The sequence below is a fragment of the Perca flavescens genome, chromosome 2 (genome assembly GCF_004354835.1).
Source record: "Perca flavescens isolate YP-PL-M2 chromosome 2, PFLA_1.0, whole genome shotgun sequence".
In the NCBI taxonomy this organism is placed as follows: Eukaryota; Metazoa; Chordata; class Actinopteri; order Perciformes; family Percidae; genus Perca; species Perca flavescens.
In genome coordinates this window covers 24442488-24459389 of record NC_041332.1, presented here as the reverse complement: position 1 = coordinate 24459389, position 16902 = coordinate 24442488, and the positions used below count along the sequence as shown (strand labels likewise).

At 44.1% G+C, this 16902-nt stretch overlaps 1 protein-coding gene across 8 annotated transcripts in view; it reads left to right on the top strand.

Moving 5' to 3' along the window:
* Nucleotides 1-16902, top strand: part of dlc1 (DLC1 Rho GTPase activating protein) — a 94508-nt gene that overhangs the window by 70377 nt on the left and 7229 nt on the right. For 7 of the 8 annotated variants that reach the window (XM_028592451.1, XM_028592461.1, XM_028592469.1 and 4 more), the window contains 5 exons: nt 8090-8161; nt 9799-9880; nt 11344-11407; nt 13613-15285; nt 16058-16237. In XM_028592451.1, the coding sequence (XP_028448252.1) occupies nt 8090-8161; nt 9799-9880; nt 11344-11407; nt 13613-15285; nt 16058-16237 (2071 nt within the window). Of the gene's footprint in view, nt 1-1399; nt 1716-8089; nt 8162-9798; nt 9881-11343; nt 11408-13612; nt 15286-16057; nt 16238-16902 lie in introns of those variants that run through there. The other variant, XM_028592475.1, reaches the window with a different exon arrangement.

Below are 16902 nucleotides of genomic sequence, written 5' to 3'. Positions count from 1 at the left end.
CCAGATATAAAGCAAATTACACTCCATTATATTTCACAGGTTTTACAGCTGGGGCCTCTGGGCAAACTTTTGAAATGATTCCCACCAGGGGGAAATTTTAGTGAATGCCTATAGGTGATTTTGTTCACTTTAATAGCTGGAAGGATCTCTTTCGGGTGAATCACTGGTGACTCCTCAGTCAGCTGGGACCGGTGTGGCAGCCAACAACAGACTGCCCAGTTAGCCAGGTTTGTCTGCATCATCCTTTCCCCCCTCACAGTCCAAGCTTTGGATTACATGTATTTCCCTGCCACGTGTTGACTCATCTGGCTTTCCCTTTTTGTACCACCTCAGTGCCTGTGTGTTACCATGGCAATAACACAGACCTGGCTCATGCCAAATGCTGACATCGTTATGGAGTTATTGGAAAACTGGATGAAAAGTTCCTGAAACATATTAGTGAGGTTTCCACACTTTCCTATTCAAATGAGGCATGCATTGGAAATCATACAGTTGCATAAAACCACTATCTTTGTTCTGGCAGGGGAAAAAAGAAACGTAGAGGTAAAAATAAAATGTTTAGCCTATGTAGAGAACTCCTGTATATCTCAGTTCAAATGTAAACTTATATTGTTATAGTAATTACTAACTATAGCAATTGTATTGACTTTCTTTGTAGGTGCTTACAAAGTATCGTGCAGCCAAAGTGATTACATCATCACGACAAACTAAAATCTGAGTGATGTGTTATCGTAGAGTCAACCTGTGCGTGGCGTACGTGCGTCAGGCGCGCCATGGACAGGCGCCGGGCCAGAGTCATTACCATACCTGAAACAGTTCTCCTTTCATTGCGCCACTTGCGCTTTTCTGACTTAATCTCGTGTCACAAAAGAGCGTCTCCCAGTTGTCTCCAGTATTTTCTAATGATATGCAAACTGAGCACCATCCTCCATGTCAATTGCTGCCTATTAGGGGAGGTGGTCGAGGCTCAGACGAGGCAGGAGCTGAAATGAATAGAAGGGAGTCCTGGGGAGCACAGTTAATCACTTTCGATTTCATATGGGGTAACGTTTGTTCGGCATATTTGTTAAGAACAAGTCAAATCAGTTAGTTAAGTTAGTAACACATGCAAAATAAGAAGACTATCAACAGATAGATGAAGCGCAGACCAGAAACCCCCCCCCCAAAAAAAGACGATTTTGGTGGCATGGTTGGTGCGCTTTGACACACTGTTATGACATGATATATCGTAATCGTTATAAACTATCTTCCCCACACATAATGATGTGCTGAGGTTGGTCTGAGTGGATCCGTGTGTGTCTCCAGCTCCTTATCAGGTGGGGAGCAGCGAAGCGGGTGGGGGTGGAGCCACGGCAGAGTTGCCCATTCCTAAAGCTTGAATCACACTACTCCATTCACATTCCTGCTGGGGACCGCTTCATTCAGGGACTCGCAGCGTTGGAAGGATTTGGAGAATTGTGGAGTTCTGTGTATCGCAGCCAAATCAAATTATAGCCATGGATTTACTGTCTCGCGCAACGGTCAGAGGACATATGCAACCGACTGTATAGTTAGAATTCTGTGTAAGCTGGATCTATCATGCGGGCTTCGTCCTAACAGTGGAGTAGACCTGACGGTGGACAGCCGTAGCCTGCCGGGGCGCAGCCGGGACTTTGGTTTTAAATGCTGAGGCTGGTCGCGACCAAGACATACAAAAAAGAAAATGATATTAACACGTAAGTCAATTCCATAATTTACTTAAAATGTATTATTTTTGATGGTTTTCTATTTAAAGTGAACATGATTGTTTGAATTCTACCTGTAAGTAAAGCACTCTTTGAGTCGTCCTTACGGCGCGGCGCTGCGGGCAAATCTCCCCGCTTTGCGCTAAACTCCGCGTCTCCAGTGTCCTCACTCCTCCTGTTCACAACTAACCCCCCCAGGTTTCTTTTACCTCTAACTAAGTTACACACGACCCTGCGAGGTTCCTGTCTTTAAGAAAAATCTTTCAACACATTTCCCCTCTTATGCACACAGCCCAGGGGAGCTTTGTTTGGATTAAATTAAACTTTGATTCGTGTGGGGGAAACAGGGTCTTGTTTTGTGTCTTTTAAGATTATGAAAAGGTATCGTACCAGTCTGCGATGTCAGTGCCTCCAGTTTATTCAACTGTGCCTTTTGCCTGAACGCCGACCTTATGCTATGGTAAGGGGAATTCGAGGTGGATGTTGTGACCGTATATAACATCCCGTTCGCGGTCTTGTGCTGGCAGACTTGAGATGATTTGTGGGCTTCGGACTTTTGTCTCAACTGTTTTAACTGTTTGTTCCAACACATGGCTTCTTATCAGCTAACCTCAGGTCTGGAACAGATATGAGCACAGTGAGGTTCAGTTGAGCCATATAACCATTAAGGATGTGTTCAAAGACCCAGCCTTCATGATGAGAGGTGAATGAACATTACACACTAGTAGGCTAACTAATAAAGTAGAGGCTGTATGACACTGCCACCAAGCATGCACACACTTAAAGATATCTTTGCAACAGAAGGAATAGTCTAGTTACAGAAATGGAACCATATTTGTGTGTACTCTTTCTCTTACTTCATGTCTCTTTGTTTCTTTCAGTCAGGGATGGGACTAGATGATATAGCAGCTTAGATGGTGGTTGTATTGGGAGAAGACAAGCAAATAAAGGAAACACACCGTCCACTTTGTGAAACTGGAAGTGAGCAGGTAGGCTGTCATCTGTGGAAAGCTTATCACAGGCTTTGGATATGCCTGGTCACCTGATCAGGACTAGGGCCCTCCGTGTGAGCATAAATCTGTCATCAGGGGGCACAGGGGCCTGTGGACTTAGCTCTGCGATGATCCATCTGGGCCAGCTGTGTGTTTGCATGTGTATGTGTCTGTGCATCCGAGGCCTGTCCCTGCAACTGGAAAGGACCATTGGTAGTAAACCTCATTAATCTTTTGTGCGTGAGTGAGTGTATCAACTCAACGGGGCATAGCTTGAGGCCGGCCAGATGGTGATATTCCTGGCATCATCTCACTTAGCTAACAGCCAGACCTTCTCAGCGAACACCAGCTGTCTCAACTGTGGAATCACTAAACATGATACCCCATCGGGAAGAAAATCTGTTATCGCCCATCTTTGCATTCCAGTAGAGTACTGAAAGGAATTTCACATTGGTCAAGTTTAAAAAAAAAAAAAAAAAAAAAAAAGTTGTCTCTCCAGTTGTCCTGATGCTATTATACAGATTCAAGCTGTTAAGGACATTGCAGCCGTTCATAAAGTGTCAGATCACAAATCAATTAGAAACCCGTTCTTTAAATTCATGGACACATCAGGAGTAAAGGACAAACACTGGCAGCATCCAGGCTCCTGGCTTTGCTTGTTGTAGATTACTGCCGAGCCACAGAGTCTGGCTTGGTTTATCACATCACCTGTCTAGACCCACTTTGCAGCTCCTTCAGAAATGAGCCACTCAGACCTGGAGTTGATAAGAACCCTCTGCCTGCCTTTTGGGTTGGTTTACAGTCGGCTCTTTGAGACCCAACGATGATCGGGTAATTCCAGATAAGTCACCTCAATTCACAACAGTTGTTAGTCAAGCATTCTTCTTAATCTGCTAACTTCAAAGCCCCAGTCCCAGTAGTGATAACTGTATTCAGCCTCTTGACCTCCAGTTTGCCATGTATGTAGCAGGGCCTTTGTGGTGGGGAGCAGCATCCTTTGTTTGCTAGCCGCTGACAAACTCCCACTGGAGCTGAGTATTCAGACTCAGCCAAGCCAGATCCCGCTGCCTCCTGCAATGGAGGGAAACTTTGGCCAGCAATTGTGAGAATTTCCTGCCACAGGAAAGGAGAGAAGAGAAGGGGCGAGCAGAATTGAAATAAGCAGAGAGAGCAGAGGAGACTAGGGTGAGAGCAGGAAAAAGACTATGATGGGTAATTTTAGAAATCGATACCACTGGGCAGGGAGTGAAGCTTAACCCTGCCTGGCAGCCCACCAGTTTGTCTTTGGCCAAATTCCAGGAGAAAAGCCACTTGTGATCCATATGTAATCTCTATTAGCATCGGCTTGACTCTTATTAGACATGTTATCTGCTGATGAGCGCTCTCATCTTTCTTTCCAACTGAGAAGGAGCGTGTCTCACTGTTGTTTTTGCTTGTTCACATCAGCCAGAACTAGTGTGCGGCTATCTCCATTCCAACTATTTCCATTCCAGCTGAGAGGATTTGTATGCATTTCTGTCCACCAAGTGATACATTTACTTTAAAATGTGTCTAAATTATCAGAGATCATAACATGTATTCCATTTAACTTGTCCTTATGAGGCTAGTTAATTTTTTAGCCCTATATCTGTCTGTCTCTAGGTCCCACCTGACATACATGTTTCAGACAACCTTTTGTGTGTTCTCCCTGAGCAGGACCACATGTTCTGGTCTGTGTTCAGATTCATGTATATCAACCTATCCAGCTGTTTGTTTGTCTGTCTGTCTCCAAGATGACCAGGCCGCAACCAGAGATGGTGATAAGTGGAAAGATTAGCTTTCCACATTCCACAGTCTTACATTTCTTACCTGATAGTTACTGGTTTTATTGTTTTGAATTGCTTCTAATATGCTTGTTTTATGTGTTGGTTTTATTGCGTATCTGTTTTTAATGTGATATATGTGCTGGTTTATACTGTAAAGTGTCTTTGAGTACCATGAAAAGCGCTATATAAATAAAATGTATTATTATTATTATTATTATTATAAGTTGACCAAACAGGAGAAAGGCTTGGTTAAGCAGAAGGTCAGAAAATGACATGCTGTTGATACCTTATGTTGCTCCTATAGCTTGTGGCCAAGTCACTGGGGTCAAAATTACAAAAGGCTCAAAGTTCTTGTGGACTGCTATGTAATTTAGAAGAACTAAATTTATCAGCACTTGCATTCATTCCTAACAGTTGTTACTACATGAAAAAAATAAATACATTTTAAACATGCAAAGGAATGTGTCCTCAAGAAATTACACTTCACATAAGGTCGTGTGGTCAATTGTAACATAATTAATTTGACATGTAGTATTTTCGGTACTGTAACTGTTAACTTTGAAACTTTGGTCATGACCCGTCTCCTCCTCTCACATTTGTAATCTGTTGTACTTTAACAAACTTGGCACATGTAGACCAAATATTGCCATCATTATCAAGGTAGTGTACTTCAGTTTTCTATTTGAGGATACCTCGGTGATCACCATTTCTCTCTGTCATATTTGAATGTTAAGTGCTTGATGTAAAACATGCATTTGTTCAGTGTTGCTCTGTAGCTTTTTTAGAGCCATGAGGACGTTTGGTAAGCACACACAATCACCGGAGCCAGTGTTTGTCTTGGCTGACTCCCCGCCTATTATCTGGCTAGGAACAAACGAAGGCAGGGCCTTACAGCAGGGTGGTCAGCGGTCACTGCAGCGCCACTCTGCTCTCTTCCTGTGAGGGAAGCAGGAAGAGGAAGTGAGGTAGTTCCCTGGCTAGGGCAAATGAATTGGGGTGGACAGTGAGGGATGACAAAAAATAAAATACACCGATGAATCTGAAGTTATCGAAGCAAATGTAAAAGTGGGATGTTGTAGGGTGACATTTTTATGAGCCTTTGATATTCTTGTAAACATTTTTTATGGCTTTTTCTTTTAATTCCAGATACATAAGACTGTGTGTGTGTGTGCAGCTCTATTGTTAGGTTGTTTGTGCCAGATGCCCCATGCCCCTGTCCACTTCCTGCAGCCAAACAAAAGATAGAAAAATATTCTTGCTTCACTCTGTGAATGAATGGAGACAATGCGGTGCAGTGGTAAATATTCAGTTTTGTCCATCTGCGTAGTGAATACGGTTGTCATTATTTTGTTTCCAAGGCACCCTGAGTCCACATTATGTCACTGTAAAGTAGATTTGACACACATTCTAGCCCAATGGGGTGTGTCTCTGGATAGCTTCCCTCCGAATGCCTTATTGGATCCCATAGCCCTCTTTTCGGAGTTTGGGGGTGGAAAGCTAACCACGTGTTTGTATGTCCAATTTGCATTTCAATAGCTTAGTGTCTTTTGAGTGGTTTGTATTTAAGCATGAGGTCGGCCTTTGCAAACACACACAGACTTGGATGTGCACACAGTCACACACACAGATACACAGGCAAACACAAGAATCTTTGGCTCTATGCAGTGCTTGCTTTCAAGAATGTTGGTATAATTACCCCTTGGTTTCTACGTTCTTCTGGGTTCACCACGCTCTAAAAATACGAGGCTCAACACACCCACCAAACACAGCTTCTGAGACACTTCACATCCACCAGGAAAAATAGAGCTCATTTGTCAAATAAATCAACATTAAAACATAGTTGTTAATGTGTTATTTGACACTTAGGTGCATGCTGGTCTCAGTGGTTGCTTCAGGAGTGTTGGCCCCTGCAATGGGAGAGGGGAGGCCCTGTCTTGGTCGTGTCACACCCGGTCACACCTTGTTGTTAGTGGGTTTGTCTGCCGTCTAGGCTTGTTGTTGGTATGTAGATGCTCGTATATAATTGAGCCGAGAACCTTTGCAGCAGTAGACTTATTCTGACCTGTCTGTCTGTAGTACTTTATGTTTACCTGTCTTTTGTCCACATCAGGTCAATTCTTACTTTTTAATGCCTCACTTGTTTGACATTATTTATTACACATTTATCTTTGTATTATCTCTGTAGTTCTCCACCAAAATACTGAAACTTCTTTAGTCTCTCTTCAGGCATAGTCTGTTTTCCTTTTACGCTCCTGTGTTTGAGCTTGTGCTAAAACAAAATCTAACAATTTCTTGGTGTAATTTAGCCTCAAAATGAGGTGGAACTGCTGGTCTTTCGAAGATAAAATAAACTACACTGCATTTTTTTGACCGGTGGTTGCTATTAGCTCAGCCACGCTCAGCCAAACATAGCACCCCTACTTAAAGTGTAAAGGACATCACTATTATGTCTAAATGCAAGGATTGTAGAATTTGAAATAGAGACTTTTAACTATCCTGCCATAAATTCAGACTTCACACACAGTATATTAGCAAGTATTTAGCTTTTTGCAGTCATTCTATGTGTGTCTTTTCCTGCCTTTGTTCTCAAGTTTTTAGTTTTTCTCAAGGTTGTGCCACATTTGTACTTGCTGTGATTCCACTAAAGAGGACATTGTAAATTCAGATCCCAGAAGCCTGGAGACATATTTCTGTCTGTCTTCCTTCTACAAACCGCTGGCTGTGGGGGTCATGAGGCAATTGAGGAGGCTGGGGTGTGGGTAGCCATTTGGCATACGTCAGCTAAAGGGCTTTCACAGTTAATTGGGAGACGTCACCATGGCTCCTCTAACACAGTGGACCTCAACATTCAGTCGGTACTTAGCACAACAAGCCCAAATGTCACACCTTGTGTTTTATGAAGAGTTTGTCTGGCACTGTTGTGAACATGTTTGACTTTAGTAATGGCATCGACAGACACTTGAGAAACATGCATCTGACGTGTATCTTAATCAACAAAGGTTCTTGAAATTTTCCATATTAGCATCATGAGAGAACAGAAGCTGGAGGGCAGACGTGTTGTAAAAACATTAAAATATCTTAATACATGTATACAGTCGTGTCATATGGGGAAAGGCTCCTGACAGACATTTTCTGTTGTAGATCTTGTTGTGAACAACAAATACCACCACCTTACCTGGATAAGGAGCTTAAGTGGCACACACTTGGCGTGTCAGGGTGTTAACACAATTTGCACGAACGATGCTGTGAGCTCTAGCTTTAAAAGCATGTGAGAGGAGAGTGACCATGTGTGAGATAGCTAATAAGGTCAAGGGGTTTACATTTGATAAGCTGCTAGCATGCTGGACCGCTCAGTTTCAGAGTTTTGACTTACTTAATTTTGACAGGATAACCTATTTCCGAATGATGTTTCAATTGACGCTTAAGTGATGATAAAAACTCTTTGTGTCAGAGGATTTTATTATAAACATTGATTATATTTTCGGTTCAGGTGAGTTGAAGTGTCTCCCACAACACCTAACATGCTTCTAACACGCTTTTGTTTTCTTCCACCTTTTCTCCTCTGCAGAGATCGAAGCCAAAGAGGCCTGTACCTGGCTCCGAGCAGCAGGGTTCCCACAGTACGCCCAGCTTTATGAAGGTAAGTACCCCTGTTAGACATCCAACCCACTCTCCCACCCCATGTGGCAATAATGAAGATAGAAAATTGATGCTGGTATTAGAAAGCCAGGTTACGCTGGGAATTAAGTCATGTTGTTACTTCAGTGATCTGTAAGTATTTTTGAAAGGCTGTTATCTTACCACACTCAAAAAGCGTAACTAAAGTCAGTTAGGCAGATCCACTAATGTTAGGTAATTAATAAAACAATTTCTTGAATTTTTATTAAATAAAGATTTCATGAATGTAGAACCTTGTTCATTTTTCTTATACATGCGAGTGGTAGTCATTTAACTCATACAGAAGACCACTATGTCATTTGTCAAGCACACAAAACACCAACATGCACACTTGCGCCTGTGCATGCATACATACCACACACAGCATAACATTCCTGAGGAGTAAAGGGTGTGTTTTCCTTAGTACCAGTGCTTTGCTGTGCTTATGCAGGAAAAGCCACATAAACCATAGAAACCATGGTACACTATATTTTAAACATTAGCTATAATGTAACATACCTAGTAACTCTTTCTCTCAAGTTACTCATACAATGAGACGTGGTTGAGAAAGAATGCTTTGCCTGACCCTTGAGTTTTAAATACACGCTCACCAAAATACTCCCAACAATATTATGGTATGCCATGGGCATACCAGTTGCCCTTATGTAACTACAGGACGATGACAGCAGGACCAAGCTACCATTGTCAACGGGCCATTGCTTGTTGCCACTTAACCGTGAAAGGTTTCCTATTTGAAAGGAAGGCTCATTGTGTTTCTGCACAGGTGATGAGACTGTTTTTATACGTACACAAACAGCAAGACAAAAGTGCAAACCATAATCAATCACTATGCAGATTTTACATTCTCACTGGTTTGTTGCTTGCAGCCTTCTCCACAGAAGTAGGAGTTTGTTCCGCTGCCTGACACATTTTCCCTTCCCTTTTATTCATGGGACAATATCTATTGTCTGTGCCATCAAGACTATTGCCCCACTAAAGATAAGCAGACTGATAGGCCTGATTCAGTACAGTAAGCTAAGGTGCTGGCAGCATTTCCTTATCAACTTCGCCCCCGGCGGTCTAGATGCAAGATTCCCATTTTGGGTTGGGCCAACGCTTTCCAGAAAACATCTTAAAATCTGTTCACTCATCCTGACCAGACCAGTGTTTGCATATTCTTTATGATTTAAGGCACACCTTAACTGTGTGCCATTACTAATGCTGCGACTCAGTGAATAACAAGTGATCCTGTTACTGTAATGAGGTAGACTAGGGAGAAAGAAGGAGAAGGAAAAAAGGAAGTGGGACCTCTGAGCAGCGGTGGAGTACCTATTGTCATTCTTCAATCAATCCCCTGTTCTCTCCTTCTGTGCTCCACATCCCCCCTGCCTGCCGGGTCTGAAAGCTGCAGCTGTGTTTGTTTGGTCGGCTAAGACGCTACTTCCTCTTTTAGCTTTTCATGAAGGCTGTATGGGGTGGGGGGGGGACGGAAGGCCCTGGTGGGTGTTGGAGTGGGTCAGTGTTTTTGAGGCTAGGGATTGTATCTTTAGTTTTATCTGAACACATTGATCCAATCAGCGGCAGGGAGATGCCCACACTAATCAGACCCTCTCTGTTTAGATGCCCAGTTTCCCATCGACATCTCTTCAGTCACCAGAGACCACGACTTCCTCGATCGGGACGCTATTGAGGCTCTCTGCAGGTGAGATTACAAGTCATACTGAACCTTTCACACAGCTTTTCTCTTTCTTTTGATGTTATGCGCCATTTTTCTTATTCGTCTTATTCTTTTTCAATCTCTCTTATTTTCCCCCCCGAAATGAAACCATAAGGACATGACTTCAAAAGGAGGCACGCTTTGGAAAGTTGCCGATAAGATGAAAGAATGACACGATAAGCACGTTGGAGCCATGCTCTGTATCTTCTCTCTCCATTTACTTCGTCCACATCTGATTCCCTCTTTATCTTATTTTTCTTCGTTCTCTGATAGTGTTTACCCCAGTCATTTTGTATCACAAATCTCAAACCTACCTTTCACTGCTGGATGCTACGATCACGCAATGCTCTCTAAATACAGTCTTTCTTTTCATGTTAGAGGAGACCTATGACGCTGCCTCATTTGCTAACCCACAACTGGTGAATAAATGTTTCAAAGCTTTGTTTGTATGAAGTTCCAGACATCTTAGTCAGTGTATGTGAAAAAGGGCAAATTGGCAGTGAGTGTCATTGGAGATTCGCATCCTATTTGGTGTTCCTGTGATACTGCATTTAGCATAAGAGGAGGAGGTAATGGCTCTTTAATGAAGTCGCCACCTTCATCAAATTCCACCTCTCAGTAATAAACCACAGCAGGTGTCCCTCCATACATCTGGAAGCTATCATCTGAGTGATTCTTCTCTTGGCAGCCTTTTACCCCCTCCCCACACGCCCAACTCTCCCCCAGTTCCCATCCCTTCATCTCTCCATTGTTACATGATCTGCTCTAAAAGCTCTCTAGAGGATGGACCCCACCACCACCACCCTCTCTTCTCCAGGTGGCTGGGGGGGATAAGCTTTCTGTCCCCTCCCCAGGTTTTCGTCACCACTCCAGCAGATTTCATTCTCCTCGCCCTCTCCTTTTCTGTCTCCCTCTCATTCTCTTCCCGCTCATGTAGAGATTATCCTTCAGCAGCTCATTAGCCAGCCTGGGTGCACCCAAGCTCACCCTCTGTCTTTCTCTTTCCCTCTTCATTTTTCATCCTGTTTCATCCATTCTGCCATCATACATCCTCTTGGTGATGAGAGGTTTGTGTTTTAGGAAAAATTAGGCAGCTGGAATATTTTAAGCCCATTTTGAATGTAACCTGTGTGTGTGTGTGTGTGTGTGTGTGTGTGTGTGTGTGTGTGTGTGTGTGTGTGTGTGTGTGTGTGTGTGTGTGTGTGTGTGTGTGTGTTTGTGTGTGTTTGTGTGTGTGTGTGTGTGCAAGCGTGTGTGCGTGTGTGCGTGCATGCGTGTGGTAAAATCATGCTTAAGACTGAAAGTGCACCCATTCATGTTATAGATTTCACCTGGGCGTTTAGCATTATACAACTGTCAGTACATGTTACTGAGACGTTTCCAAATACTGTATCATCAGGAGTTATTTTCTTCTAAAATAGCTGTTTTGTGTGTTTTTGTGTTTGCAGGAGACTGAACACCCTCAACAAGTGCGCTTTAATGAGACTGGAGATATCACCGCAAAGAAAAAGAGTAAGTGAACATGCACACACGTTAACTCCACGCCTTTTTTGAAAAGCCCCTTTGCGAGTCTCCTTGACCACAATTGCATTCCCTCACCTCAACCATCAGTTCACTCTCGGCCACAGGGCAAAGCTGTGTTTTCTCTCATCTTGTTTAATGAGAAGGCACCTGTTGGGTTTATTTCTATATCAAGTGGGGTGTGAGGACCCTAGGGGGAAGGAGGATAGCTTTAATGTCTAAATGAAGGGGTTGCATTCATCAGGACCTCCCCCTTCTCAAGGCATGCTCCCCTTCTTTCTCTAAAACCTCCTCATAACTCTGGCTCACCATAAAAGGAATTAGTATGCTGCTTTTGTGGCACTCTTGCAGAACGAACCTCCACACATCTCCTGTCTGTGATTACGCTAGTAAGGGTTTTTTGAGTGCGTGCAATGCGGTATGTTTATAAGTAGCTGTTAAGGTAAATGTAACACCACACTATTAGATTTCACTTTCAAGGAAGCAGGCCCCTTGGAAGAAAGGAGGATAATCTGTGAATATCCCAGTTTAGATCATGTGTCTTTCAAGTAAACATGTCTAGACTGACGTCCACTGTCACTTTGTGTGAAGAATTGCTTCTTTTTATACAAATCAACCTTAATTCCCAAACGGCCTGAAGTGGTACATAGTAACATCCTTGTTCTGTGTCTGTGGTGGTATTCATTAGGATGACCTTTTCTGTGTCACCTTTCATTTCAGGATTCAACAAGAATAGAGGAGTCAAGGAGGTTATTTGCCATCTTTGTGGGATGACAACCCCCTCCTTAGACAGCTTAGGAATGCATTGACCTCCTCATGTCTTAACATTCCCTCTCTCTTAAATCTCCATCTCTCTGTTTCTCATTCTTTCTGGTTTGTTCTTTTTATCTGTTGAATTGTAATAATAAATAGTTTTCATTTTGCAAACTCCTTGTGACGTTCAAAGCGCCCACCATTGCAGTGAATGCTTTGGTGGTAATATGGTTTGAGGATAAGATATGTTGATAAATGGTTGGCCAGTCACTGCACTCTGTGCAGTTATCTGGCATTCCAACCAACATAACAAAAGTCTCTCTTGTCCTCTTTAAACGTTTTTGACTTTAATAAAAAAAGAAATCTGCAAGTAGCAGGGATAGATCACACTCTTTGTTCATTTTTATTTGAGATTACATCATGTTTCCACTGCAAAACATATAACTAACGATGCCTGTATGTGGAGCCCATGTGAGCAGTGAAAATGGAACACTGGCACTCAACTAGTGGAACATGGATTTTGTGGATTTGATCATTTTTCTACTGGAATTATTTATTCTGAACTGCTAATTTCCTTGCATGTTTGTAAATGGGGTTCTGATTATTGCTTTTAAAACCTCTCCAGCCAATTGCTTTCAAAGCCTGTATTTGTGTTTTGGTGAGTTCAGATGATAAATAGGGCTTTAAAAAGGTGAGGAGAAGGAGGTGGTTACAGTTTGGCATTTGGTTTTATAAGCTTCGGTCCTCCACTGTGATTGGGAACTGTGAAGAAGTCTCCTTTGGAATCAGTTTGAGCTTGTGTGTGTACATTGATTTGTGTTTGAAAAAGGGTGTATGTTTCTGTCATGGATAAGGAATAAGGATTGACAGTAGCAGTGTATATGCACACACAAAGGGGATAAAGACTATAGCGGGCAAAGACCCCAGTCTGGCCGGCTGCACTGTGAGCTATGGGGGTCATAATGGAATTCACTGAACTCCCTCCAGGGCCTGAGATAGATTAACCAAACTGGGGGAGGTGTGTGCATTTTGTGAAGGTGCATCATTTGACTGTGACCCAGTAATGGTCACTTTTTTCTTTGTCTTATGTATGTATTGTCCATGGAGCCAGGAAGTCATCAAGTCATATGCTTTACCACAGCACCTCAGTTTAAGATAATGTTACATAAAAGCATTGTCTTATTACGTTTACAATTAGGTAGATAGATAAATGGGAACAGAACGTGAATGCACACAAGGCAAAGTGCAAGCGCAACAATTATAAAATAAATTCCCTTACTCAAGAAAGTTTCCTGGACCAAGGTGAGGAATGTTGGAAAAGAAATGGAAAACGTAGAGGTGCATAATGTCCTCTAACTGTTACTCTCCCTCCCTCTCCTTTTTCCGTCTCTTCTTGCTATTTCTTTCTCCCTGTCCCTTATCCCTTCCCTCTCCCTTATACAGAGTGAGGACTCCGATGAGGACGAGCCTTGTGCCATCAGTGGCCGCTGGACCTTCCAAAGGGACAGCAAGCGCTGGTCCCGTATGGAGGAGCTGGAGGTTTTTTCCACACTGCCCACAGATGCTGCCCCACCCCCATTCCCCAAGGACCAAGTATCCCAGAAAAGCAAGCTCGCCCTCCGTGAAGGCAATAGTTCAGAGAGTGTCCTGACTGATCTCAGCGAGCAGCCTGAAGTGGGCTCCATCCACAGCAGCGGGAGTGGAGGAAGAGGAGAAGAGAAGAGCCATGGTGCCACGCTGACAAGTGAAGCTGTACCCGCTGGTGCCACTCGTGCCAGCTCTGTTGCTAGCATGTGTTCGTCCTCGGGCACAGGTGGGTCAGGATGCGCTAATGAGGACTCTCTGTCTGATGGGATGCCTCCATCGCCCCTGGAGACGCTCGGACAGTTCACCTTTGTTGTTAAAACAGCGATGGGAGGACTAGGAGGGAGTCTGGACAGAGGAGGTGGCAGCGGCAAAAGCACACGCTCAAGAGCAAAGAGCTTTCTCAAGAGGATGGAGAGTCTGCGGCTGCGCAGCGGCACCTCCTCCAAGAGAAAGAAGAAAGGGAGCACCAGCGGAGGGAAGATAGAAATCAGTGGCCCTGTCATCAAAGAGGGTCTGGATGATGACAAGCTGCAGAGTCTCAACTGTGTGGACATCGCCAGTATCAACCTCAACCAGAACCTCAATCACCACCGCAATCCCACTCAGACTATGACACTTAACCGGAATCGCTCGGTATCCTACTCCACTCAGACCAGCAACGGCAGCACTGGAAGTACTGGGAGCAGCCAGTCCGAAGCTAGCAGTGGAAGTGCTGTAAGCACACCGAGCCCAGTGACTCGCGCTCGCAGCCACAGCATAGCGGCAGGCTCTAGTAAAAGAGGAGGAATGTATTTGGAGGGTTTCGATCCTTTCAGCATTCCCCAACAAGCTTCAGATCGACCGCCAACGTCCCCACCCAAATCCGCGCCCCCTATCCCCTGCCAAGCTAGTAATGGGATGACAATTGACGAGCAGAACCGCAGGAACAACTGCAGTGTTCGAGACAATAGCAAACAAGCGGAAGAAGAGGAAGAGGAGGGAGAGGGGGGCATGATCTTCTTCTACTTACCAGAAGGTCACAAGCCTGGAACCTTCCCCAAAGCCCTGCAGGACGGGAGTTCACGCGTTAACAATGGGAATGATAACGGGAACTCGGTGATCCTCAGGGGGCGGCAAAGTAGACGCCAGCGTCGTTGCTCTTCAGGCTCCGTTGACAGCCGGCTCAGTTTTTATGACAACGTCCCCTACACTGAGAGGGAGGAGGAGGGAGAGGAGGAGGAGGAGGAGGGGGATGAACGCAAACTGGAGCAAGTGCTGCAACACGTCAGCGGCCTGCAGCGGTTTGTTAATGCCTGGTCAGAGGCTGTGGCCGGCGAAGAGGAGGAGGAAGACGAAGAGGAAGAGGGAGACTCCGATTCAGCACTGGACTCAGCCTCCCCGTGCCCGTCCTCTCCTCTGCAGAACCGGCTGGAGGAGACGGAGAACGGAAGTGACCAAGACAGCACAGGAAACCCGCTGGGAGAGGGAGAGGAAGGGATGAGAGAGAGAAGAGATTCTGGTGTCGGGGCATCTCTAACCAGAACAAGCAGGTCAGTGTCACCATTAAACAGTCGCTTCACTCAAATATACCGTTTTTAATTTATTTATTATTATTCTCACCTACCACTCATGGTATCTAGCCTCCACCCTATAATAATGGAGGTGAATTAAATTGTCTTTTTGGTGCTCACAGCATTAAAAGAACTTTACTCACGATCTTTTTCATAGTGACTTTTTCTTCTGTAGAAAGTAGTTCCAATGAAAAGCTACTTTTATATAACTTTTTATATTACTTTTTGCGGTTTGGGTGAAATGATCCTTTAACAGAGAAAAAAATTCAAGCTCATGCTTTTAGTGGTCTTTTCTGTTAAACCTGCCAAACATTACTTAAATGCATGGACAATAGTAAGACAAACACTGAGGCACCAACAACAAAGGGTTTTCTATAGAAAGTGACAGCAAAAGATAAACAGGGACACGCTGAGACTTCTCACCTTACGTAATGGTGCTGGATACTCTATGGAATGCTGCTTGGTCTCCATGGGGACTGTTGTTGTCCCTTTAGGAATCCATAGGCAGAATTACATTTGGGGGGGAGTACGAGTTTTTAAGTCTTTAAGACAGTCTCTTGATTAATGTGTACATAAATCCCTGTAATCCTTAAACTGATCACTTGGCACATACAAAATACTGTGTGTGGCTTTGTGTTATTTTGTACGTACACAAAAGCATGATGCAGATCCCAAGAGTTAAACTGCTCTTTTTTTTTCAATCGCATCTCAATTTGTGCTTTCTCCTTCTCTTTCCCTGTATGTACTCCAGACCACAGAAACTCCGCTGGCCGAGCTTCCAGAACTCCCACCGGCCCAGCTTGGCCTCGGCCCAGCTCCAGATTAGCTGCCAGTCTGTGCTACAGATGAATCTACTCCAGAAGCTCTCCCTGCTGCAGCTCACTGCTCTGCTGGAGAGACACACCCCTACAAACAAACATGGCTTTAGCTGGTGAGTGGACTAGAGGAAAATGAAATGCTTGTGTAAGGGACACAGGGAGGTTTGACGAGAAGGGGATTTCGTACAGCGATTGTTCGACACACACACACACACGATATTTTAAAGCTTGTTTTTTTTTTTATGCGAAATGCCTTCGCTGGCTAATTGTTCCTCGTAAGCGATGCCCTTGAATTTATCCATTCATCCATCCATCCATCCAACTGCTACCCGTCCATCCCACCCGTCTCCCGATCCCTACCATCTGCAGGTTGTTGTATAGTGTGGTGACGGCTGTCCACAGAGGTTGGGTTACACATTCTTTTCCCAGGCCCATAATTGCCGGGAAGGGGCGTACATTGTCTTTTTCTCAACAGGGCAATCATGGCAGTTCACACGCATGGTGTTACGAGACCTGGAGGCTGGAAAGATCTGTCCTCAACCACTAACTTCTCTCTATCACTTCTAGACTGATCAGTCTGACCTCACTTTATATGCTGCTCATGATAATCCAATGGCACCTAATATCCTCCTTGTTACTGTATATGCTTAAGGGATTTTAAAGTCGCTTCCAACTTTACTTCTGCCTTCTCTTTTCGGCTGTATCTCTGCTGAAGTCAAATACTGGGGAGAAGTAGATAGGTTGTTTGAAAGGGAAGCCCTAAACGAAAAACAAAATA